This window comes from Cordyceps militaris (assembly GCF_000225605.1).
Source record: "Cordyceps militaris CM01 unplaced genomic scaffold CCM_S00004, whole genome shotgun sequence".
Taxonomy (NCBI): Eukaryota; Fungi; Ascomycota; class Sordariomycetes; order Hypocreales; family Cordycipitaceae; genus Cordyceps; species Cordyceps militaris.
Window position 1 is genome coordinate 1,436,801 of NW_006271972.1, and position 23,105 is coordinate 1,459,905.

At 54.2% G+C, this 23,105-nt stretch overlaps 9 protein-coding genes across 9 annotated transcripts; 5 read left to right on the forward strand and 4 right to left on the reverse strand.

The window, feature by feature from the left end:
- Window positions 1-426: 426 nt before the first annotated feature.
- On the forward strand, window positions 427-1,137 carry CCM_05476 (uncharacterized protein; the record flags this gene model as incomplete). Its single annotated transcript, XM_006670620.1, has 2 exons — window positions 427-541; window positions 650-1,137. 2 exons carry the CDS (start codon window positions 427-429, stop codon window positions 1,135-1,137), a joined length of 603 nt encoding a protein of 200 aa, XP_006670683.1.
- Window positions 1,138-1,455: 318 nt separating this feature from the next.
- CCM_05477 (uncharacterized protein) lies at window positions 1,456-2,093 on the reverse strand (the record flags this gene model as incomplete). Its single annotated transcript, XM_006670621.1, has 3 exons — window positions 1,456-1,758; window positions 1,820-1,948; window positions 2,022-2,093. 3 exons carry the CDS (start codon window positions 2,091-2,093, stop codon window positions 1,456-1,458), a joined length of 504 nt encoding a protein of 167 aa, XP_006670684.1.
- Window positions 2,094-4,028: 1,935 nt separating this feature from the next.
- Window positions 4,029-6,649, reverse strand: CCM_05478 (ubiquitin-protein ligase Sel1/Ubx2; the record flags this gene model as incomplete). Its single annotated transcript, XM_006670622.1, has 4 exons — window positions 4,029-4,378; window positions 4,425-6,368; window positions 6,418-6,561; window positions 6,622-6,649. 4 exons carry the CDS (start codon window positions 6,647-6,649, stop codon window positions 4,029-4,031), a joined length of 2,466 nt encoding a protein of 821 aa, XP_006670685.1.
- A 751-nt stretch (window positions 6,650-7,400) lies between these two features.
- CCM_05479 (uracil-DNA glycosylase) lies at window positions 7,401-8,541 on the forward strand (the record flags this gene model as incomplete). Its single annotated transcript, XM_006670623.1, has 2 exons — window positions 7,401-7,768; window positions 7,833-8,541. 2 exons carry the CDS (start codon window positions 7,401-7,403, stop codon window positions 8,539-8,541), a joined length of 1,077 nt encoding a protein of 358 aa, XP_006670686.1.
- Window positions 8,542-10,581: 2,040 nt separating this feature from the next.
- CCM_05480 (morphogenesis protein (Msb1), putative) lies at window positions 10,582-14,812 on the forward strand (the record flags this gene model as incomplete). The annotated part of the gene is made up of 8 exons (XM_006670624.1): window positions 10,582-10,632; window positions 10,687-10,761; window positions 11,203-11,414; window positions 11,470-11,693; window positions 11,789-11,943; window positions 12,000-12,382; window positions 12,444-14,659; window positions 14,712-14,812. The coding sequence occupies 8 exons, from the start codon at window positions 10,582-10,584 to the stop codon at window positions 14,810-14,812; spliced, it is 3,417 nt and encodes a 1,138-aa protein (XP_006670687.1).
- Window positions 14,813-15,553: 741 nt separating this feature from the next.
- On the reverse strand, window positions 15,554-17,906 carry CCM_05481 (DUF726 domain-containing protein; the record flags this gene model as incomplete). Its single annotated transcript, XM_006670625.1, has 2 exons — window positions 15,554-16,714; window positions 16,773-17,906. The coding sequence occupies 2 exons, from the start codon at window positions 17,904-17,906 to the stop codon at window positions 15,554-15,556; spliced, it is 2,295 nt and encodes a 764-aa protein (XP_006670688.1).
- Window positions 17,907-18,705: 799 nt separating this feature from the next.
- On the forward strand, window positions 18,706-19,374 carry CCM_05482 (uncharacterized protein; the record flags this gene model as incomplete). Its single annotated transcript, XM_006670626.1, has 1 exon — window positions 18,706-19,374. The coding sequence occupies one exon, from the start codon at window positions 18,706-18,708 to the stop codon at window positions 19,372-19,374; it is 669 nt and encodes a 222-aa protein (XP_006670689.1).
- A 151-nt stretch (window positions 19,375-19,525) lies between these two features.
- Window positions 19,526-20,757, reverse strand: CCM_05483 (tRNAHis guanylyltransferase, putative; the record flags this gene model as incomplete). Its single annotated transcript, XM_006670627.1, has 8 exons — window positions 19,526-19,744; window positions 19,793-19,897; window positions 19,954-20,042; window positions 20,093-20,265; window positions 20,322-20,366; window positions 20,415-20,546; window positions 20,603-20,692; window positions 20,744-20,757. The coding sequence occupies 8 exons, from the start codon at window positions 20,755-20,757 to the stop codon at window positions 19,526-19,528; spliced, it is 867 nt and encodes a 288-aa protein (XP_006670690.1).
- Window positions 20,758-21,050: 293 nt separating this feature from the next.
- On the forward strand, window positions 21,051-23,041 carry CCM_05484 (WD domain-containing protein; the record flags this gene model as incomplete). The annotated part of the gene is made up of 3 exons (XM_006670628.1): window positions 21,051-21,416; window positions 21,493-22,480; window positions 22,875-23,041. The coding sequence occupies 3 exons, from the start codon at window positions 21,051-21,053 to the stop codon at window positions 23,039-23,041; spliced, it is 1,521 nt and encodes a 506-aa protein (XP_006670691.1).
- Between the last annotated feature and the right edge of the window lie 64 nt (window positions 23,042-23,105).

Below are 23,105 nucleotides of genomic sequence, written 5' to 3' on the forward strand. Positions count from 1 at the left end.
GAAATGGACGGACGCAAAGGCACGTATCGAGGGTGTTCGGGGTATGGCGGCGGTGTTTGCAAAGAGGTGCCGTTGAGAGTGTGGAGGAGGGGAGTGGTGTTGGTGGGTGTCGCCGCGGTGGGTTATGTAGTAGAATCTTCCACAACCAGCGTGAGTCAACTGGAGCTGTACCACCGCCCGTGCCAGCGCCGATGACCGCCGCCCTCTGCCGCCACCACCACCACCACCACACCGTTGCAACAACAGCAGCATCCAATGACTCAAGCCTCTAGTCTCGCAGCCTCGCACAAGATAACAGTGCAATTCTGAGACAAACGCGACACAGCTTTGGATGCCTGGCGCTTCGACGCGGTCTCCTCGCAAGAGAGCGGATTTGATGCAAAGGTGATGTTGCCAGCGCAATCTCCTACGAGCGCCGCGCCAGGCATGGACCCCAACCAGCTTCCGCTTCCTCAGGCCAGTGGCACACGTCGCAAGAGAAAAGCCGAACCGCACAGAGACAATGAGCGCCTTTCAAAGAGGCTGAGTCTCTTGAATCTAGGTATGTTGATGATCTCTTTCTTTTTCTGTTCTCTATTGAATTCACCATGCCACTCCCCCCGCCGTACTTTCCTCGCTATCCCGCTCATACTTATTCCCTTTGTCACAGAGCGCGACGGCACCAAGATCTACGTCCCCGTCGAGAGCCCACTATCACGGCCTTCGAAACCTCCGCCGACAGCCGACGACGCCAACGAAGCTATGCGTCTAGACGACACCAAACACAAGGTCTACATATACAACATTGACGAAGAGCTCGCCGAGGACAGCGAGCCCGACGAGGCCAAGCTCGTCTTCCTTCCCGACATTGAGAAGCGCCTGCGGGAGTCGCGCATCCCGCCGCACGTCCTGGCCAACAGTGACGGCGAGCTCGCGGGCATGCAGCTCGTGCTCTACAGCGACCCTGCGTCACTGTCGGTGCCCGAGGAAAAGGACGGCGTGCGCAAGGCCATTCTCGATGCCCGCCGACGGCATCGCGCGCGCCAAGCTGGCGACGACGCCGAACAAGCAGAAAACCCCGCCGTCGGCGCCGGCACTAAGAACAACCAAACAACAGGTCAAGATGCATCGGATGATATAGAAATGGATATTGATTAATTCGTTCTCGCAACAGAACTTAGGCAGCATGAGCAATTGGTCATGAGGTCGAATGTTCGCTTAGTAGCATATATCCATAACCCAAGTACAGTACAGTAGAGTAAATACAGTTTCCGTCAAGTATGAAACGCCGTATGCAATGATATAACCATGAGCGAGAGAGAGAGAGAGAGAGAGAAAGAGAGAGAAAGAGAGAGAAAGTTGCGCATCTGCGCCGCAAGAGTCAGCAAGCAAGCCGTCGCCGTTGCCTGTCCGTACAGCACGAATATATCCATAGCAGCAGAGATTCGCCGCAGTTCCTTGACGCGAGCTCCGCATCTACTGTCTCGTGACAGCCGGGGGCGGGCCATACGGCGCCGCGTACTCGGGGACACCACCCGCACCCGTTGTGCTAGACTCGGCGGGGCGGTTCGCCGGCTGTCCGGACCACTGCGAGGGATCAACCTTGCTAGCGCCGACGGGCGGCCCTTGCTGGTGGTACTCGGGCGGGCGGGTGGCATCGTACGTCGGGGGGGGCGGCACGTAGTTCATGTTATATCCGTCCTGCGCGCCGTATGGGTTGGGGTTGTAGGGACGGTACCAGCCGGCCTGCGCCGCGCGCGGTTGTCTAGGGAAGAAGCACTAGAAACGTCGTCATGTCAGCGATGCAGAGCGGGACGAGGATGGGGGCGGATTAACATACGCTGTGATACGACTTGAGAGGCAGGCCCTTCTTCATCAGGCGCTTGGCATGCAGATAACCACCAACCACCCATAGAAGGATGATGAGGACAAAGAGGCCAAACAGCGACCATCGAATGGCGTACCCCGCCTGTGGGTTTCGTTAGCATGTCCGTACGCCGACGCCAAAGTGAAGTTGAGTCCGGTGCTTCGCGAAGACGTACTGTCGAATACCAAAAGCTAGTATAACCGTAGTCGTCAATGTAGCGCGCGACGAGGCTGGCGTGCGGTGCCATGTTCCGTGGTAGGTTGATGTATGAACTTGAGAAAAAAAACGTCGCGCCGCGCAATTTGCCTCCCAAGGCGTTTGGGTTTCTAGCGCTTTTCGAAAGAATCGATACGTAACAGCGTTGCGTCGTTTGAGGGTATGCGAGATGAGCGTTAGGTGTTTCTTTTTCTTTGCGTCGGACGACAAGAGGAAGAGAGGATGGCGACAAGGTTTTGGTTGATATATGTTTGATGAGGTGAAAGGGTCAACAAGGTTCTGGGGGGGGAGGCAGCGAAGATGATATAGCGACGGAGAAAAGGGCAGGTGGCGTCAACAGGTCGGAAGGGAGGTACCTTGGGAGTGCAAATACTACGGGACGGGTACCTTGGGGTCGGTGGCTGGAGTCAAAGGCTGTTCCGAGGGCGAGACGTTGCACTGCCCGACTAATGTGGCGCACGCCGTGTCCTGTACACAGGTACACATGGTAATCAGACACGGAGTAACTCGTAATTCGTACCACAATGGAAGTGGTTGTTTCTTCTTTCAAATCAAACCGTTTGGTGGGCTGTGCAAAAGAACTTCCGTCGAACAACTCCCTTTTCCATCCTCTTTATAAATTAAATCAGAGCTTGGGTGTTCCAAAGAAACCACGACTGAATAACTAACGACCTCAACGTCCCGTATGCCTAATAGAAGAGCCTTGTCCTGGGCGCTAGGCTCTGCACAGCCACTGTGAGCAACATGAGGAATCAACTTGTCGTCGGCCAACCTCCCTCCTTTGCTTTTTATTCTCTCTTGCCTTTGCATCTTTCGTCACCTCCATCCCCTACCGTCCCTGCGTCGCAGTTATACCCTCTAATACGCAGTCCGTATCACAAACCCCGTAAAGGGGAAGGCGTCTGGTTTCAGACGCGGACGAAACGTGCTACGTACTCTCCCGGCCATTGTGCAGCCAACTGTTAGAGACGAGGCAGGTCACCCGCCCAGCTGTCGCCAACTCGGCTCTCCTCATGCGCATCATCGGATAGCATGGCAAGTTCTCGTTTCATCTGCCAAGAGACGTCGAAGGCTGGTATTTTGACAACAAGAATTGGTCAAATGACAACAAGCTAAACCGAATTGGTATAGACCCACGTAGCCACCAAGTTTTATAGGGGATAAACGAGTATTCATTGTATCTCTTATAGCTGTAATTGATAAATTCGCTATAATAAAGCCGGCGGCATTGATTGTTAAGTCGTTCTAGCCCCTGAATCTGCGATAATAACACCTATTGTATCGCCTGTATCGCCTGTATCGCCCGTATCGCCCGTATCGTCTGAATCGTTAATCTCTGCATCGCTACCAATTCGGTTAGCTTGTTGTCATTTGACCAATTCTTGTTGCCAAAATATCAGCCTTCAGAGACGTCGGCGAGCACCTCTTGCAAAGATCTCATCCGGTTCGCCGTCATGAAAACAACCCACCGCCCCTACCAAAAGCTCCAGAAATTCCCGCGTACCCCAGGTCCATTACACGCTCTGTAACACGAAAGAACGCCGGGCCGGACAGCTCCATGCGAGGTTCATCGTTGCCCCTCGTCTCCCGGAACGAAACGCTGCCGTGGCCGAAGCTCTCTCAGGCCCATCATTCTGTTCATTGCGGACACCGCTGATTTCGTACCAGATCTTGCCTCGAGCATCGGCGCTGGTGACATGACGTGCGCTGTAAATTTCGGTCGATTTTGGCATGCCCCCATTATTATTGAGCTGTCGAAGCCATCGTCCGTAGCAGTGCCAATTCAGAACGTGCTACAGTAATCCGTCACGCGGCTCACACAGTGACCCTGAGCGTCATATAAAAAATGTATTTTCTTGTCTTTTAGTGCCTAATCATGTACAGATGTCATACCTCCAACCAGCGCCGTCCTCATTATGTACACTCAAGCCATAGCCCCCTTCCCTCGCTAAGATGCAAAAAAAACTCAGAACCCCATGCCATTGGCCGCCCAGCCCGGAAGCCTGCCCATCAGATCCGGGTCCATCATCGGCGCCGGCGCCGGCGGCAGGCCCTGCTCGCGCCGCCGACGCTCCTCAGCTTCCGCTCGCTGCAGCTGCAATCGCTGTCGCCACCAGACCAGGCCGACGAGGGCAAACGTGACGCCAATAATCAGCAGGCTCTCCAACACGTTGGAGTCGTCAAAGATTTCCCCGCCTTCAATCGTGTTGGCGTCGTAGTAGTCCTCATAAGAGTCGTCCTCGTAGTGCAAGTCTCCCTCGATGAAGTTGTTTATCCACTCGGAGAGTGACCAATCCTTCTTTTTCTCTGCAACCTCTATTAGCATACGTACCCATGCCATCGCAGCATCATGTTCACTTACTCGGCTCATCCTGTATGGAGTGGATCGGACCATGCGTAAAGGTGTTCCATGCACTACGCATGCGAAGCTTCAACAGACTCAATGTGACAGGGAGATATGCTTCCGCATTGACTACCAGCGCATGATCGTAGTATCGCTTGGCAAGGTGAAAGTCTTGCGTCAAGCCAACGCCATTCTCGTGCATCCAACCCAGATTGAATAGCGCCTGGGCGCTTTGCTGGTAGTCAGAAGCACCTGTGTAGCATTGAACCGCCTTGGCGAGGTCCTTTTCGACGCCAATGCCGTAAAAGTAATAGTCGCCCATCTTGACCAGCGAGTCCACATTGGACTGTCGAGACGATCTGGTCCACTCAATGAGGGCCAGATTGGCGTTGGCCATTGGACTGACCTTATTCTCCTGACGCCCAACGAGCATCTCGACCAAGGACAGCTTGCCAAATTTAGCATCCAGCATAAAGGCTACATTTGTTTGTCCCTTTTCGTAGCCTTGCTCGGCGGCCATGAGGTAATGGAGGAATGCCAGGTCATGGTTTCCTAGTTCGTACGCCAAGTTGGCTTGCGACCAGCCCGAGACCAGAGGCTCGGCGCGCTCGGCAACAGTCTTGTAGTAGCTCAAAGCCAGATGGCATTGCCGCTCGCGGCCGACGCCGTGGTGCGTCATTTCTGCTAAATAATACCAGGCCTCGATGTTGCCGTAGCGGGCGGCAAGCTCAAAGAGGTAGTTGGCTGTCTTGACGTCCTCGGGATTGCCCTGATCGAGGAACAGGCGGCCCATCTGCACCTGAGCTGGCGCATAGTCTTGGTCAGCCGACGTCCGCAACAGCTCCGTGGCGAGTTTGATGTTTCGTCGAATGCCCATGCCGTTTAGCAGCATGAAGCCGAGACCCCATTGCGATTGTGCATCACCGTGCGACTTGCCACGCTCAAACCACGCCTTGGCCTTGTCAAAGTTTTGCGCGACGCCGTCTCCGCGCAGGTACATTCTCCCAATGAAGCCAGCCGCCTCGGCGGCCGTCTTGTCTGCGCCGTTTTTGTTACCGTCGGCAGCACGTCCATCACGCTTCCAGTATCTCGAAGCTGCCAAAAAGAAGTATTTCAAAGCACTCTCAAAGTCCTTCTCCAAGCCGCGCTGCCCTTCGTAGTAGAGTCGTCCGAGGTTAAATGAAGCTTTGGAATCGCTCTTCTGCGACATGAGATCTAGGTATTCGATGACGTCGCTTATATCCGCATTGTCGTTAGAGTGCAGATTGCGTTTCAGTGCATTTAATCCCGCGCTCGAGGCACTAGCTCCCTCGCCATAGATGCCACCGTCGTCATCCGAGATGCGCCATGATTCCTGGATCCAGGACCTGCCTCCCGGAGGAGCGTCTCTATACCAGTTGACAGCCTTGTCAGCCACTTCTTTGTAGTATCCAAGAGCTGTCTCGCAGTTCTTGACAGTGCCAACACCACTATGATGACGGTAACCAATAGCCATCAATGCTTTGGGATCTCCGCGCTCGGCCGCCAGTGTGTAATACAAGAGCGCCTTGGCTTGGTCTTGCCGCACGACGCTTCCGATACCCGTAGAGTAAAACAGTCCCATCATATATTGCGCAGTCGTGTTTCCATTGTGTAGGGCTAGTTTTTGGTAGTAGTCAAAGGCGACTTGTAGGTCTCGGGGGTAGTTGTGGTATCCAAAGAAGTTTAGCTCTGCGAGCAGATACAGCGCATCCGAGTTGTTCTTCGCTGCCGCTTGCTCGAGATAGCCCTTTGCAGAAGCGACCGGCCCGCTGACGGTCGAGGACGGCTTCTGTGCCGGGCCCGTGACCGGCATAGTCGGCAGAGCTCTGAGGAGGTATCGCGCGGTGAAGCTGACCAAGCCCGAGGCCATTTTATGTTTCTTTCGGGTCGCTAGCGGCACTTTTCGAAGCTCTGACAAGGCAACATCGACTAACTCGGCACCTGGAACGGCGTCAGTACGTGATTCCGGGAAGTGATGCAGGCATCGTACCTTGTTGTTTGACCACCGGCTGATCCGCACCGGCGGCCAGGTCAGTAGTTGGTTCATTCGCATCTCTGACTTTCGCAACGGTCGGGTTGTTCTTCAAAGGCTTTTGCGCAGTATAGGTAGCGCCAATTGCCGCCTGCCAAAGCACTGAAATATTGTCAGTAACAGGATCCCGAAGCTCATGGGGCATTCGGGCCATCGACGTACGGAGCAAGCACACAGCCGAGCTTTTCATACTCGGCTACTTTTTATAACACGCGAATCGTGTAGATAGCAAAGTGCATGGCGATTGTGCACGCAGTGCTTGTGTATTAATATGTTGCGTGAGGTGGGATATTGACGACACGAGGACAGCTTATGACGCTGGCCCGTTGTGTACAAGCTGTCCATTTGCGAGAGCGGAAGGTACTGGCTGGTAACTCTACAGGGGTGACTAAGCAACCTCTGCCGCCAACCGTTCTGGGCGGTATCTACCTACCTATTTAGCAGCTTCACTTCTGAGGCGCAAAAGGACTCTGCTAGTAGCTCCAAGAATTGGAATCGATTGCACGTAAACGTTTTTAAAACCTATCCATTATCCATTATCTCGCGCTTGAACTCAACCATATAGTCCGAGGACAAGTTGCCCCGGCTGAATTCACTGGGTGTACCCCACAGCGGCCGAAGTGGCGGCCACAGCACGCGTAGATGGGAGCCAGGGCTCGCGTCGGGCCATGCGAGCGAGACCGCGTTCTGGGTGCAGCTGCTGGTTGCAACAGGGTCTTGCACTCAGCTCACATCCCCTTTGCCGCCACGCCTCACACTCTTCCTTTTTAGACCAATTCCCGGTTGCTTTCAATTTCAGAAAGTCATCACCTCTATCACTAGCGTCTGAATCACTCTTCTCCCTTTACACCAAACTCGCAGCCACGGCGTTCGCACTACTTGGTCGAGCTTTGACAACGCCGCCGGCACGCCGCCTCGTCGCCAAAGCATTATCACACAGTATGTCGAGTCTCAAGCGCAAGGCAAGCGGCTCCGGACCCGGACCAGAGATAAAAAAACCAAAGGCCAATGGCAACATTGCCGCCTTTTTTGGAGCAGCGCCCAAGCCGGCCCAGACCGCCGCTGCGGCATCCTCAGCAGCGGCTCCCGCGCCGCCGACGAAATTCGACAAGGAGAAGTGGCTTGCCAGTCTCACGCCGGAGCAGAGGAAGCTTCTGACGCTGGAGATTGAGACAATGCACGAGAGCTGGCTAGGTCTGCTCAAGGATGACATTACGACAAAAGAATTCCTCGACTTGAAGAAGTTTTTGGACAGAGAGACGGCGGCTGGGAAAAAATGGTTTCCTCCCAAGGAAGATGTCTACTCTTGGTGTGTTGCTCTCACTCCAATTTACGCACACTGCTACAAGTTGTCTCTAACTTGTGTGATCCAGGTCCCGACATACACCCTTCAACGATGTCAAGGTTGTCATTGTGGGCCAGGATCCGTACCACAATGTGAACCAGGCGCACGGCATGGCGTTCTCGGTGCGACCACCGACGCCGGCGCCGCCCTCGCTTCGAAACATGTACATTGCTCTCGCCAAAGACTACCCGGCCTTTGAGAAGCCACCGAAGAACGCGGGTCTACTGACGCCGTGGGCGGATCGCGGCGTGCTTATGCTCAACACCTGCCTGACAGTGCGAGCGCACGAGGCCAACTCGCACTCGAACCGCGGGTGGGAGAGGCTGACGCAAAAGATTATTGACTTGATCGCGCAGAAGCGGACACGAGGTGTCGTCTTTGTGGCCTGGGGCACACCGGCGGGCAAGCGCGTGATGAAGGTGGACAAGCAGCGGCACTTGGTGCTACAGAGCGTGCATCCGAGCCCGCTGAGCGCGTCTAGGGGTTTCTTTGACTGCGGCCACTTTCGTAAGGCCAACGAGTGGCTGGTTGAGCGGTACGGTAGCGAGGGCGAGATTGACTGGGCACTGGTGCCAGGCAACTCGACGCTGAGTGCGCCCAAGGTCGAAAAGAAGGTGGAGAAGAAGGCTGCGGAGGGCAAAGAGAGCGTTGAGGCGGATGACGAGATTGGGTCGGATGACGAGGAGGCGCTGGAGGAAGCGATCAAGGCAGCGGAAGAAGAAGCCACCAAGCCATAGTATAGCAGGGTTCTGATATCATGATCTTGCATTGTCAGCTTGAATAATTTCAGCATGGGCAGAAGCGCTGTGTGTGTTATGCAATTTCCATTATGTCGGCTTCATGTACCACGACACCATAGCTTGCGTTGTCAAGATGCGCCCGCCCCCCCGCAGTGACGAGCCAGCTGCGTTTGTGCCACGGCATCAGACTTTTTATACAACAAAAAGATCATGGAAAGTCTGAGCCGAAATTCCTCGATTGGCTAATGTGTGATGCGCGACTGACTAGCGTGGGCTGGCGGAGCAGCCAGGCTGTCTAAATTGGAGCTGGATGGTCTCCGCGACGTGGCAGAGGGGGTTGATGGGCCGCGAGAATCAGATAAGCTAACTAGACATTTCCATGCGTGTATGTAACAAGGAGCATTCTGTCCAGGATGTTGTTGGTGAGCAAAGAGCTGACGATATGGCTTGCGCCATGTCGATAATTGTGACAACGCAGCCCGGGTATGGGGCCGGGGCCTGTTGCCAGCAAAGCCAGACTTATTTGTCCGTTTTTTCTTCTGGACAGGGCTTGGCGGAATAACGGCATTGATATTAATTAACGTGTGGCTTGACAGTGAGACAGCGTGTGGATGGCCGCCGTGTCGACTGTGGGACGGCAGTCTAGTTATTAGCACGATAATAACTTGGAGGGAGGCGAAAACCCGGTTCGTTACTATCCTCTTTACAATGAGGATTGGTTCTGGGTTCAACCAGATGGAGACTGTCGACGGGCAACCGTTTGACGTGGGGTGTCATGGCGGCAAATAGCGTAGGCGAGTTGAGGCGTACACTCAACCCGAGTCAGCGTTGCGGTGGTCCGTGGTACGACCTTCGCAATAGTATAATAAAGCAAGATTTTTTTGAATAACGGGTGCATAAGAATTTGACGTGATCAAACCGGTGTTGCTGTGTGAGGGTGATGTGACAAGTGTGAGTGGTGCTCAGATTATTAATGAATGCAGTTGGCAAGTCGATAGTGATTGGACCGACGGGTGCTGCACATCAGGGGCAGGGCAGGGGCTTGTTGCTCTCTCCTATTCATTGTCGAGCTCTGGAAGCAATGAGACTCAGGGCTGATTTCGCCTCTACAGTGGATTACCTATGTACCTATGAATTGACGGGTGAGTGTAACACAGGTAATTTGTAGTTTTAGTCAGGTAGGAATGAACGCGAGCAGAGACGTGCCTAGGTACCTGTTATCGATTTTTTGCCCGTCACATCAGGAATTGAGGGTGAAGGGAAGAGCAGGAACAAACGGCCAACTATTCCTACGGCGAACTCAGACTAATGTTAGCTGGTCGGCACTTGGGCCTGCAGCCATAGGTACATTGGTAGGTAGCCGCAGGCTGGGTCGTCGTGATGGTGTAGGGAAGCGAAACCAATATGAAGGACAGATTCGCGGAAAACCGATCGATTCGCATGGTTCTCTTTTGCTGTCTTTTATTACAGTATAACGTGCAATCCCATCACCATAGGTAGGTTATAGTTTGACAGTTGGTTACCTTTGTCCATTGTGCTCCATGCTTTGGGTGAGTGAACGGAACAGAGTTGGGCCCATGGCGGGCGGGTGGCCCCACTGATGCAGTGCGTGCTACCGATTTTAGACGGAATTTTAGCAGGATAGCGTGCGTCGCTGGGTTTGATTGTGACGGTGACAGGCGATTTCTGCTAGTTCTGGTGAATTTAGCAAAAAGTCTAAACAATGAATGTGCAACTTTTGCAACGTACTTTCATGTTTGTGGCATTCGAACCAGCGTCGCTTCTCACAGTGACAAACGGTACCTGAAAGTAGCGAGATGGGACCCACCAGCCTAGTTCAGGCCGCTCATTGGCAGTTATCCAGCTTTTCGGGTTACAAGTTATGTACCTACAGAGTACAAGTACAAGCCATTGATGCGCTTTGCCTGGAAAAAAAAAAGGCTGGCCCATCCCAATCTTAACACTAAAATAATCAACCCCACCTTGTGGATTTGCACCTTGGCCCCATCTTCACTTCGGACCCCTGAGCCGGCCCTCATGTACGAATTACGGAGTACCAACACCAAAGGGGACTTCACATCCCTCCTTGTGAATTGAGTCTGTGACCGGTATTCCAGTTGATTAGCTTGTACTCCATACTAGCACCAAGAGCGCATGGCCTTTGTTGGCGCCAACTCTCATCACGCCCACCCACGCCCACTCCCTCCTGAGTCCCATGTAGTTTAGGGGTATCTCTCGGCCTGTCCTTCGCCTGTCCTTCTCCTCCTCCCTACCTTGAAATTACCTGCGATAATAGTAGCCGCTGTCGCGGTCGCATCGCTCGTCCCCCTCGCCGTCCCTCGCCCGCGGCCGTCGTCCCGTCATCACCACACCACGCTCCTTCTCCTTTTCCACACGCCAGCGCCCGCATTTTGCTTTTTCGCTCCTCAGCCCTCTTTCTACCCGCCGTCCAGGTCCCTTCTCTCCTTGTCCTTGGATCCGGCTGCTCTTTTTATCTATTTTGGCTGGTTCGGAATTCTCTATGCATCGCCATTGACAACCCAGCTTGTTCGTCTCGGGCGTCTTCCAGCCCGCCGTGGTTGCCTTCTCTTCGTTTCTTGGCCCCCCCAAAGCTGCTCTCCGCACAACTCCAACCACTTACACGTCCGCTGCCAACAGCGCCTCTCCTGGTCTGAGACGTTGACGCATCAACTTCACTCTTCACCATACAAGCTCCTGTCAAGAACATTATTTTCGCCTGTCTTCTCTCCATCCACCCAGCTGTTACCATTTGCAGCATCATTTTTCTTCTTTCGCTTCTTTCCACTCCCTCTCCCGCACCCCTTCAACTCCACTTCTGCCTTGGGCTTCCCTTCCCGTTACCTCAAATTGTATGCGCTGCTAGAACCAGCGCTGCCTCACCACGGATTCCTCTAGCCCCCCTAGCCCTTCCCGACGATCTTCGTCGTGCTGCCTCATGATGCCGGGAATATTCTCCCGCATCAACAAGGCACGAGATGCCCGCCAGAAAAAAAAGAACGGCAACAACGACCTCGCCAACTCCCTACCCCCCAAGCCAAGATGGGACGACGCCTACACTCGCACCTCAGTCGACCCTGACGAGATTGGCGAACTGGTCCGATGCTGTACCCATGAAATCAAGTCGCGAGGTACGTCAGACGCGATCCTGCCGTATGGCCGTGGCTGCATGCCACCCCACCCCTGCCCGCGTCCTGCTCTCTGTGCTAACCTCGTCTTACCACAGGCCTCGATCACCCCTTTCTGCTCCTACCCTTCCGACCGACCTCCAATCCCAGTGGCGTCCGAACATTTCTCCGAAACTTCTTTGGCAAGGATGGCCTCGATGCGCCTCTCCACGGTGAGAGACTGCAGCAAGAAGTTCGCATCGCGGAGCCCATGGTATGCGCTCCAATACGACCATGTTAGAAAAGGACAAATTGCTAACTCATCTTGAGGTGCTTGCTTCGGTCCTGAAATGGTGCTGGAGCCGCCTCCAGGGCGGCGTCGTATCCTGGGACGCCTACGAACTGTTCAAAATTGGCGAACTCGGCAAGTACCCGCGCCAAGTCTACAGCTTGAATATATTGCTAACCACAATCCCCCCCGCAGACTCCAAGCTCGCCAGAGATTCATTCAAAACCTTCATTCCCATTAGTGTGGAGAGCGACTCTAGGCAACACATCATCTTTTGCTTCTTCGAGCTCGTTGCTGCCATTGCCGCTCACGGCAAGACAAACGGACTCAGTGGCGTCAAGCTATCTCGCATGGCCGCTTGGTGGGCGTTTGAGCAAAAGGACACGGGCGATGGATTTGATGGAGGCTACAAGGCCTGGAAAAAGTGAGCATAGTAGCGTTCCGACGCAACTATTGATGATCAATTTGTACTGACAGCGCACCAGGGCCGCCGACGCCACTACTCACCTTTTCTTCGCTTATCTGCGATCTCTCTCCCCTGAGCAAGAATTGACTGGCATCACGATGCTTCCCCGATCTCTTCAGAAACTGCTCAACGAGACCGAGTATCCTCCGAAAGCCGCTGACATGCTCGTCTCCCGCACCAACAAGCTCGTCATGATAGTCGACTCGGTTTCGCCCACCCCGTTTGCACTCCTTCGACGTGCCAGCAAGTTTGAGTATCGCGACTCTGACGTTGCTCTCCGCACACTCTCCGACTTTGATGATGCTACCGAAGCCCTCAGTGAAGAATGCCGACGAGTTCTCAAGGCAATTTCGGCTGCCAACCAGTCCCAGGCTTCCAGCGCAAAGCACTCTACTAGCCTCCGCGATGCCTCTTGGTCGCGGTTTGAGGACATCGGCTTCGCAAGTGCTCTGACCGAGGAGGATGACTACGAGGAGAGTGCCGTCCCGGTCAAACGTCCCCCGCAGACCTTTGGCCCAAGCAAGAGCATGTTGCACGTCCCATCCTCTGCCGCCCACGACATGCGCCCTACCACGCCTTCTTGGGCCGACTTCCTCTCAACTGGCTTTGTCGACGAATCTGGCAACACCAGCACGCTTGTTCCCCCGGACCAGGTTCTTCCTCCCATCGATGTCCAGCGACAGCATAGTTCTCAGTCGCACCAACCCCGCCTGGAATCTGAGAGAGACCTGGAACCTGGTGAGCTGGCCAGCATCACTCCCTTTGACCTAGATGATGCATTTTGGTGGGTTTGGATGAGCAGTCTCGCCCCCGAAGAGACCAGCGAAAGAAAATCTGCTTTTGGTCGATGTGCTGTTCTCGAAACCACCGTTCACAATGGTGCATGGCTTGTCATGGAAGAACTGATTGCCGGGGCTGCCCCGGACCCGCAGGAGGGCGCCTACATTGCTGAGAAGAAGGGATTCTTCAGCTGGACCAAGCGCAGTCGCACTGTCTCACGTCGCAAGTCTATCAACAAGTATTCGCTGAGAAGAGGTGACCAGGGCCCTGGCGTTGGCAGCACCACCAGTGTTGGCAACGACACCCAAGCCAAGATTGCCGCCAAGGCAGCTCAGTTGCGTGCCCTCCAAGAGTCTGGAAACAAGCCTGCCGCTCCCCGGCGCGGTCGCACTGATGAGGAGGTCTTGGGCGACAAGACAATCAGCGTCTTCGACCTGCAGCCTCCCATTGCTGGCGAGGCCTCTTCTGCCATGAAATGGGTCAAGAAGTACGACAAGGGAGCTGTTAAGGATGCTTACCTTTCCAACAGCAACGCTGGCCGCGGCGTCTCTATTTCCCCTGCTCTGTCGGAGCGAGCACTCGAGGCTGCCACCAATGGCAACACAAATGGTAGCGCCAATGGCAGTGCCGGTGCGATTGCTGGTAATGCCAAAGCCACAGAGAGAAAGCCCGTTCCTGCAGCCTCTGTTGAGTCACCTGTCGCTACCCCTGCTCCGATTGAGAAGGCTGATGCATCGAAGCCTGAAGAGATCAAGGCTGAGACAGCCAAGCATCCAGAGACGCCGGTTGCACCTCACCCGGCCAAGCAAGAGAAGACCGAGACTGCTCCGGCTCCTCCTCCCAAGAATGAATCGCCGATTGGCTCCCCAGCCGCTCAGCCTGTTGAGGCCCAGCAAAAGTCCCCTGCCAAGGAGAAGGGTGGTCTTCGCAAGCTGTTCCGCAAGAACCGATTCTCCAAACTTCCTGAGAACTCGGCTGCCCAGCTGAACAGCATGCTTCAACAAGATGCCGCTGCTGCTGCCGCGGCCAAGACGAATAGTGCGGACGAGACCCCTGTCGAGACGGAAGCTATCGCCGAACCGACGCTAGACAATTTGGAAGGTCTCGATGGTGAGGTTAGCAAGGCTGCAATCCCTGATCTGGATGCCGAAGGCGAGGAAGAGTTTTCTCGCTTCGACCAAGGCCCTCTGGCCGATCAACCTGCTTTTGTCCCTGAGAATGGGGACGAGGACGACGCTATCCCCCCGCCTATCTCACGCCACACACCGGAAGATGGTGGACAGGACACCAGCGGGCTCGCCCGGACCGCCAGCCCAGGGGTACACGATAGATGGGCTCAGATCCGCAAGAATGCCTCTGAGCGTGCTTCTCAGCGCCAGACTGACGTGCGCGACCGCAGCATGCCGACCAGCAAGAGCGCTGCTGACGGAGAGGACGAGGCCAGCGGCGAGGAGAGTATGTATTAATTTCCCATTTTCAACTGCTACTGAACTAACGTAGTCAACAGCTATCGAGTCACGCGTTGCTCGCATCAAGGCCCGTGTCGCTGAGCTAACTGGCAACATGGAAGGCACCAACTCGCCTCCTCCGGTGAAGAACAGCGCTTAGAGCGCCCTGATTTACATATTTTGCTCGAATTTTCGAATACCCGACAAGACGCCTTGCGCATTTTCTTCCCTTTACGTCGAAACTTTTGTGTTTACTTTATTGCGGACATTCTACATGATACCATAAAAGGAGGTGGCGATGTGAAGACGTACGCAGAATGCTGCACGTCCCTGCTGCCGGGCTTGGTTTACCGTGCTCTGCTGCAGAGGAAACTTACCTAATAGGGCCGCTGTACGGCTGTCCGAGTTATTTTTCTTGGTCAATCCTCTGCTCTTTTTGTTGTTGTCATCTTCTTGATCCAGACGCTGCAACCTTTTTGGGTGTGCCAAAACACATTTCCTCTCTACGCCGACAAGACCTTGTCTAATTCTATTTTGTTTTTTTATGTTTGTTGTTTGTCTTTTTTTATCAATGACTGGGTTTTGCAAATTTAGCAGGCCTTTTTTTTTAGTTTTGTTCTCTTTTACCATGTGGTTTTTCCATATCAAGCCAGTCTATACTCTCTCTCTCTCTTCCTCCTTTTTTTATATCAACAAAAGATTGTTTCGTTATTTCTCCCATGATATCCCCGCCGATGTTATAGTTGCTGTTTTTTAGCCCAGAGGTTGTGCACAAGATAGGAACCATTGCCGTAGAATTCAAGTGTCGTACGCCAGTTGACAATGCTCCTTCCCCCGTGGCTCTCTCATGTACAATGTCTTACTTTAAAGAATACATTGACGGCTTGGCCCGGCTATCTCTCTACACTTCGTCATTGTTGATCATTGAAATGGGCTTAAAGTCCTCATCTTTGGGGGCCGCCGGCGCAGGTACCAGTTTTCTATGCATCTTGGGCATCGGCGCGTCGCCCGACGGGCGACTTGGCATCGGCGGTGGTCCTCCGCGCACCTCTTCGTCAATATGCAGTGTCTCCATCCGCGCAGTCACCTTTTCGACATTCCCCTTGCCACCACCACCACAATCAGCCTCGTCCGGCGCCACCGTTGTGCCGTCCACGTCGACGGCATGACCGGCCGCGTACTCCTCTTTGAGGCGAATGACCTCGTCCTTTTCAATGTCCCGGTCCGCCTTGACGCCCGCGAAGCCGCACGCGCGGAGGATGCCTCCGAGAAGGTCCGGGTAGCGCAGGTGGCCGCTGACGCGGTCGCTGAGGTCGAGATTCTCGACGCCGGCGACGCCGTGAATAGGCTGGAGACCGGCAACGCCAAGGGACAAGCCGTGCACTCGGTAGACGTAGCCGAGAATCATGTCGTTTTCTGAGTAGGCGTTGAAGATGGTGCCCGAGACTACGGTGCGGAGGGTGCGCCAGTGGGCAGGGTCGGATGGCGCGGGGGCGCCGACGACGACGACGGTGTCGACGAGGCCAAACGCACGGCGCTCGGCGAGGGACTGCAGGCAGGCGTGGATGGCGGCGGCCCCGAGCGAGTAGCCGACGAGCGTGACGGGCCGCTCACCTTGGACTTTGTTGATGAGGGCATCGGCGAGCAGGCGGCCGGCCTTTTTGGAGCGGTTGGCGGCGTGGTTGAAGGGGTTGTCGATGTTGGAGGCAACGGCGAAGACTTGAATTGGCCAGAGGGCGGCCCAGAGCGTCGCGAGCACGGTGCGCTTTATGATTTCCGTCTTGACGGCCTTCCACGCAAACGACTGGACCAGGTCACCGAGCGCGGTACCGAGCGCGAGGAGCGTCTTCATCTCGTACCGCAGCGCAAAGACTTCCGTGTCGGGCGGTAGCGCCTCCCAGGGCGTGGTGATATCGCTCTCCGAGTTGAGCCAGCCGTTGATACCAAGCGTGACGCGCAGGCGGCGATCTCGGGCGCCACTGCTGCTGCCCTCGGGAGATTCGTGGAGGGGAATGAATTTGAAGTCCTCAACCTCTTTGGCATATTTGTCCATCATGGAGCCCTGGAATTGTATCAGTTCACATCGCTCTCAAGCATAGCTTAGGCAATGGCATGCGTACTGTCATCTTGGCTCCATAGGCGCCGAAGAGCGCGCCGACGAGCGCACCATTCATCCAAAAGATGCCGAGAAAGCTCGCCACACCTCCCAATCCAACACCACCTAGAATGCTTCCCACAGCACCTGCGACCAGCGGTGCAGCTAGCCCGCCTGTAACGCCAATCAATGTCGCGCCGGCCACCGACGCCAGACCGACCTTCCAGTAGCGGCCAAACTTGTTTTCCTGCTGGCGCTTCGCCGCCTCGGCATCCGCCGACATGGCCTCCTTTTTACTCTTATCCGCGGTCGACTGCTCGATCAGTGACTGCGCGATCTCGCCCTCTTCATTGTTGAGGAACGTGTGTGAGACGTTGAGGGATGACGTCAGGAGCATCATCAGGGCGCGCGAGTGCGCCGAGTACCGGCCCGTGGAGAGCAGCAGGAGTAGCATACAGCTGAGGGCCTCGCGGCGGTCGTGCATTGATAGCTCAGTCAGAGGCGTCGGGATGGGCGGGTAAAGCGTCTGCATGATGGCAAATGCCGTCTGCTCGTCCTTGGCCTCGTCGGATCCGGTGCGGCGTTTGCTCTCGGCGCGCTCATTCTCCTCGTTCATCTCGACAACCTGACGCCGTGCTTGGCGCTCTGCGATAATCTTATCATTGTCCTTGACAACCACAATCTCCTCTAGCTTGGGGACAAACTCGCGCTCCCACTCGTCCATGTACTGGCGCGCGGCGCTCTGCAACTCCTCGGCCTGTCTTGTGGTCCGGTTTGGGGCGCTGGGGTTACCGGGTTTACTCTTCCATGGCACGCCCACCTTAACATTCTTGAACGGGTTCTGAGGAGTAAACGTTTTCTTGTTGTCGTTGACAGCAGTGGCATCGTCGAAGTCGAACAATGTCACGGATTCGCTCGAGGCATCAGTACGGACGACTTCACCGGTTGACGAAGAATGTTCAGCTTTCTCGTTTTGCGGCGTGTAATTTTCCTCGTGTATACTGGATTCGATTGAGACTGATCCCAACTCGTCCGATTTGGCATGGAGCTGGGCAGTCATGGAGAAAATAATGTCATCGACGAGCTTGAAGAGCTCAATCCGGCGCCGGGGATCAAGGGCAATAACAATTTGCCGCGGATCAGAACAAAAGGGCGCCATGATGATGAGTCGGTGTCTAATGTCTGCGAACGCCCCTGAGGTCAAATAGGAAGGAGAAAGGGAGCTCGCCAACGTTACCAAGGACGGAGCCTGGTCCCGACAAAACTGCCAACAAGGCCAACTGTACCAATTCGCCTACCTACCTCTCACCTAGTTACGTCATTACAGGTAGCGGGAGCCACATGCCACTGGTTAATTTAGCGGACCGAGACAGCGCTAAAATAACAACACAGATTGCTTCCAGCCAGTGGCCGGGAATACTGCCGGTCATAACTATGGTATCTTAAAGTGACAGCTTTCCTTATTCACAAGTTGTTTGTAGTGTTGGTAGTTGGGAAGTTGGTCACTAAATCGGTATAATCCATTGCTTTAGGTGCCAGCCTAACTTTCCAATGCAAATGGCTCCTACCAAAATCGGTAGTCGAACACGACTACGGAGTCAGTAGCAGCGGACATGGTGATGCATTGTTGCATGGGAAAGACCATTTGGACGCTGGATGTCGCCTGTACTCAAAAAAAATTCAAGCGAAACCACCACCAGCGAAAATGTTCGTATGATATTGCACATAAGCTACAAAAATTCCAAACGAAGGAACTACCGGGTAAGCTACTTTCATGAGCATGGAGAGCATGTGCATACCCCACCAAACGGATCCACTTGAACCAAAAAAAATTTACGATCGAAAGACCGACTTCTGACTTTGCCAATCTATTCGCGACGCAGGGACTGTCACGTCAAGGAGGTCCTTTCTACCTCATGCACTATTCTCCCCCTTTGAATAACCAAGGGAAACCTTAAATGAACGCGAGTGCACTCCTAACAGCCCAAGGCTGGAGAGGTAAAGGTCACTCGCTGCACAAGACCGACGACGCTGTTGGTCTGGCCAAACCGCTTCTGCTCAACCGCAAAAACAACACGAAGGGCATCGGCGCCACGCAGCATTTTACCAGCGACCAGTGGTGGATGAACGCTTTCGACGAACAGCTACAAGGCCTCGACACTTCAAAAAAGGGCAAGGTCGTGCAGACCATCACCACTGGCAAACTCAACGCCATCGAGAAGGGATCGCTCGGCAAGTACTCACTCTACACGACTTTTGTGCGCGGCGGCTTCCTCGAGGGCACAATCGAGGCCATGAACAAGCAAAAAGACGAAAAGGACGACGGACCGACTGCCGAGTCTGGCTCCACACCCGTCGAGAAGTCGGCCAAAAAGCTGGCGCGGTCCAAGGGGTACAAGAGGTCCGAGGCTTCCAAGCTGGAGCGCCAGGCGCGCAAAGACGCGCGCAGAGTTGCCGGGTGCAAGCGTAGAGCGGAAAAGGCGCAACTGAAACGGTCCCTGAAAAAGAACAAGGCAAAGTTGAGATCGGACTCGCGCACCGACAACGCGGCGGCGGCGGACAAGCGACGTCGACGAGCGCGCAAAGAGGAGAAGAGGCAGCAGAGCAAGGGGGTGGATGGAAAATAGGCCGGACCTGGGACTTGCGGGCATACAATATCAGCGTTCTTTTCTTACATTTGCGTCGGCGCCTAGGTCATTTTTGGGGGATATATTGAGGCACAGGTAGCATATGACAATGTTACGGGATGCAAGAGAAATGTGTATTATTTTCGCGGTTTTACGTTTCCTTGGGAACCTTGCCCGGCTTGTTTGACAATATCCATGGTCTTTGGTCCCAGAAATCGTCGCGAATGATATCCAAATGCTCGACCACGATTCGCGCCTTGGACCGGCGCTTCTTGTCGTTTTCATTCTGCGTCTTGGACTGCTCAACAGGTTCCGCCAGCGCATCTACTGCATCTGACGTTTTGTGGCTTTCTGGGTCAACGAGTTCGTACTGGCAATGTTAGTAAGGTCAGAGAAGCAGGACTATCGTCTTACGCACATCTCGGAACACGACGCTTCCTTTTTTGAAAATCTCCGGCTCGTTATTGTAGTTGATTTTGAAACGAGAGAATAAAATTTCATTCTTATCGGCAGCCAATGTACCCTGAAATAGCAACTTCTTAGCAGATTCTCGAGGGTAATAGGGTGGCGAATCCTTACCGCAAGCGTCTTCTCTGCTTCCTTATTATCCAATCCGCCAAGCTGAACCAGAGACCAAAAGGTGGTATTGTACAGATTATTGATGTGACCTTGATTGCTTAGCTGATTCTCCAGACATTGTTCAAGAGACACTGCTTACAGTCCGCCTGACGCCAGCTCATGTAGTCTCGCAGATTCTGAATGGTTGGGTAGCAAACAGCGCGCCCATCGAATGTGGGCAGGGGGAATGAAAGTGGTGTACCCGGGAAATAATTTGGCCAGCAGTGGACATAGTTTGCCGTGAACGTCGATGCGATGGTGCTGACCAGTTTACTTTTGCATGTGAGTCTGTGTGAGTCACTTGGAGGATCTTGACCATGTCGCCATACCTTGCTCTTCGCTCAAATAAATTGCAAGATTTGTGAAGGACAAAGCTTCAAAATATTAGCCAGGTCATTGAGGTACGTCAAACTTGTCAGTACCTATACTCATCACTGACGCCGTACGCGATGGTAATCTCTGGAAGGTCAGCGACAACGGCTTTGGCAGCCGCGTTCATGACGTCAAGAGCTCTGCGGTCATTCGGCTTCTCAAATCCATATCTCGCACACATCCTGAAAGTCCAAGTCAGAAAAGAGAGTAGATCCAGCGCTGCGCAGGTACCTCTTACTTAGTGAAGGCTCTGCCGTCCACACGAACCACGATCCATGTGTTTCGTAGCAGATAATCGGGCTGTTCGAACTCGCGAACATACTCAAATCTAGAGCAATCTTTAGAAGGCGCGGACAATACAATAAACAGTGATACCCACTTTGAATTCGCCATTTCGCATATTGTCCTCCTGCCGTTGAGTGAGTGGTGTTGCGCTTGCGAGTGTTGCTGTCAAAGAAATGCCCCGCGGTGGAGCTCCACAGAAGCGGCAACGAAACTCGTCGCGCCACAGCGCATACGAGCAACTCCCATCCTTGCATTTGCGACAAGCCCGTTGCCTTTTTGCATCTATACCCACGCGTACCTCACACAACGCGCCAGATTGCGCTTTGCTTTGGTGGGCTACACGTACTGACTCAGTGCGCGCCTGTCCAAGAATAGAGCGTCCTCGAGTCCGCGTCGCCATCATGAACTTGCTTCTTTCCGACGACTACCTGCTCCAGGACTACCCAGAGAGCATCACGGGCACCATACGATCGGGGCATGCAACTTTTCTACGATTCAATCGCAAGGGCGACTACCTCGCGTCCGGCCGCGTCGATGGAACTGTCATTGTCTGGGATTTAGAGACCATGGGTGTCGCCAGGAAGCTGCGCGGCCACAACAAGAGCATCACATTTCTCAGCTGGTCTAGATGTGGTCGCTATCTGCTTTCTGCGTGTCAGGGATGGCGGGCCATCCTATGGGATCTGAAAGATGGAAGCAGGTTTCGCGAAGTGCGCTTCCGCGCTCCAGTATACATGGCAGAGCTTCACCCATGGAATAGGTTGGCGGTCTGACTGTCCCGCTGCTTGCTCTTGACTGACTGTTGCTAGCTTTCAATTTGTCGCCGCTGTATTTGAAGAGCAGCCAGCGCTCGTTGATGTATCCGAACCCGTCGATGTCAAGCGCGTACTCCCTTCAGCACCGAAACGAGCGAACGCCGACGAGCGACAGGCAAAGGAGGATGCCAAACAAATGACCACATCCGCAGTCTGGACCATGTCCGGTGATCATATTCTTGCTGGGACTAGCAAAGGGAAGATCAACATAATCGACGCCAAGACGCTGGAGATCATTTACTCGGAAAAGATTTGCGCTGGCGCAATTACAACACTGCGAATTACAGGTTCCGGTCGCGACCTTTTGGTCAACTCACAGGATCGCATCATTCGCACCCTACGGATTCCGAACCTATCTGCCCAAGATCTCGACCCTGACACGATACAAATACCGATCGAGCATAAATTTCAAGACGTTGTCAACCGCCTGTCGTGGAATCACGTCACGTTTAGCGCAACAGGCGAATATGTTGCTGCATCGACATATAATAACCATGAACTGTACGTCTGGGAGCGCAACCATGGAAGTTTGGTCTGCATGCTCAAGGATCCAAAGGAGGAACAGGGGGTTATTGAATGGCATCCTGCCAGGGCAATGCTCGCAGCCTGCGGGTTGGAGACTGGCAGGATCTATATGTGGTCAGTTGTCAGCCCGCAAAAGTGGTCGGCTCTTGCGCCCGATTTTGCCGAGGTCGAGGAGAACGTCGTGTACATTGAAAAGGAAGACGAGTTTGATCTTTATGCGCAGGAAGAGATCCACAGGCGGCGCCTAGACGCCGAAGACGAGGAGGTGGATGTCATGACAAACGACCATCTGAAGACTGAGGACGAGATGGATGGCGACGAGTTTCGCATGCCGATTTTGTTTACGCTGGGTGAAAGCGATAGCGAGGACGAGTTCATAACCGTGTCGACAGGGACCATGCGCCGGCGAAGTCCTGGGGATGATCAGTCTGATTCACATGGGGCAGTCGAGGCTGTACCACCAAAACGAGGAGCGGCCAAGGGTGGACGTGGTAAGCGAAAATGAGAAAAGACGTGGACTGGAGAATTAGTCAATACCCAACAACGATGAATACGAGTTCGAAGTAGCACCGTAGCACCATATCCAATCAGTGCCAATTCGGGATCCGGATCCCTGCTTGAGTCATGGGCGAGTGGTTGTTGAATGGATGGATCTTTGGCGGAGAGACAAGTCGGTGTCGCGTTACCCCAGACAAAGAATTGTGTAGCTTCGAATGTAGCTTGACTTGCCCTTAGACGGCGGGCGCGTGTAAGCCAAGCCAATTTAATTGGCAATTCGTGCTCGCGCTCTTGTGGCTCTTGTCCCTGGTACCTCCCTAGTTCATGCCTTAGGCATCCACTTGTCCTCCCTTAGGAGGTGGCCGGACCCAAATAGGGCTAGCGCAGTACGATCCTCTCGCAATCACGTTAACTCCAGTTTCTTCGGCCTGCCCTCTGTCGCCACGCCTCAACACGACAAACTTTGTTCACCGGCCCCCAACTCATCACCACGCGTGTCGGGCATCGAGCGCGACATCACCAAGCACAAATTCGAGTGCCTGAAAACCCAGTGAACTACGAATTACTGTCTCTTGCGATCTCAGACCTGGAGGCGACGGGGGCGATTAGCCTGAGGTT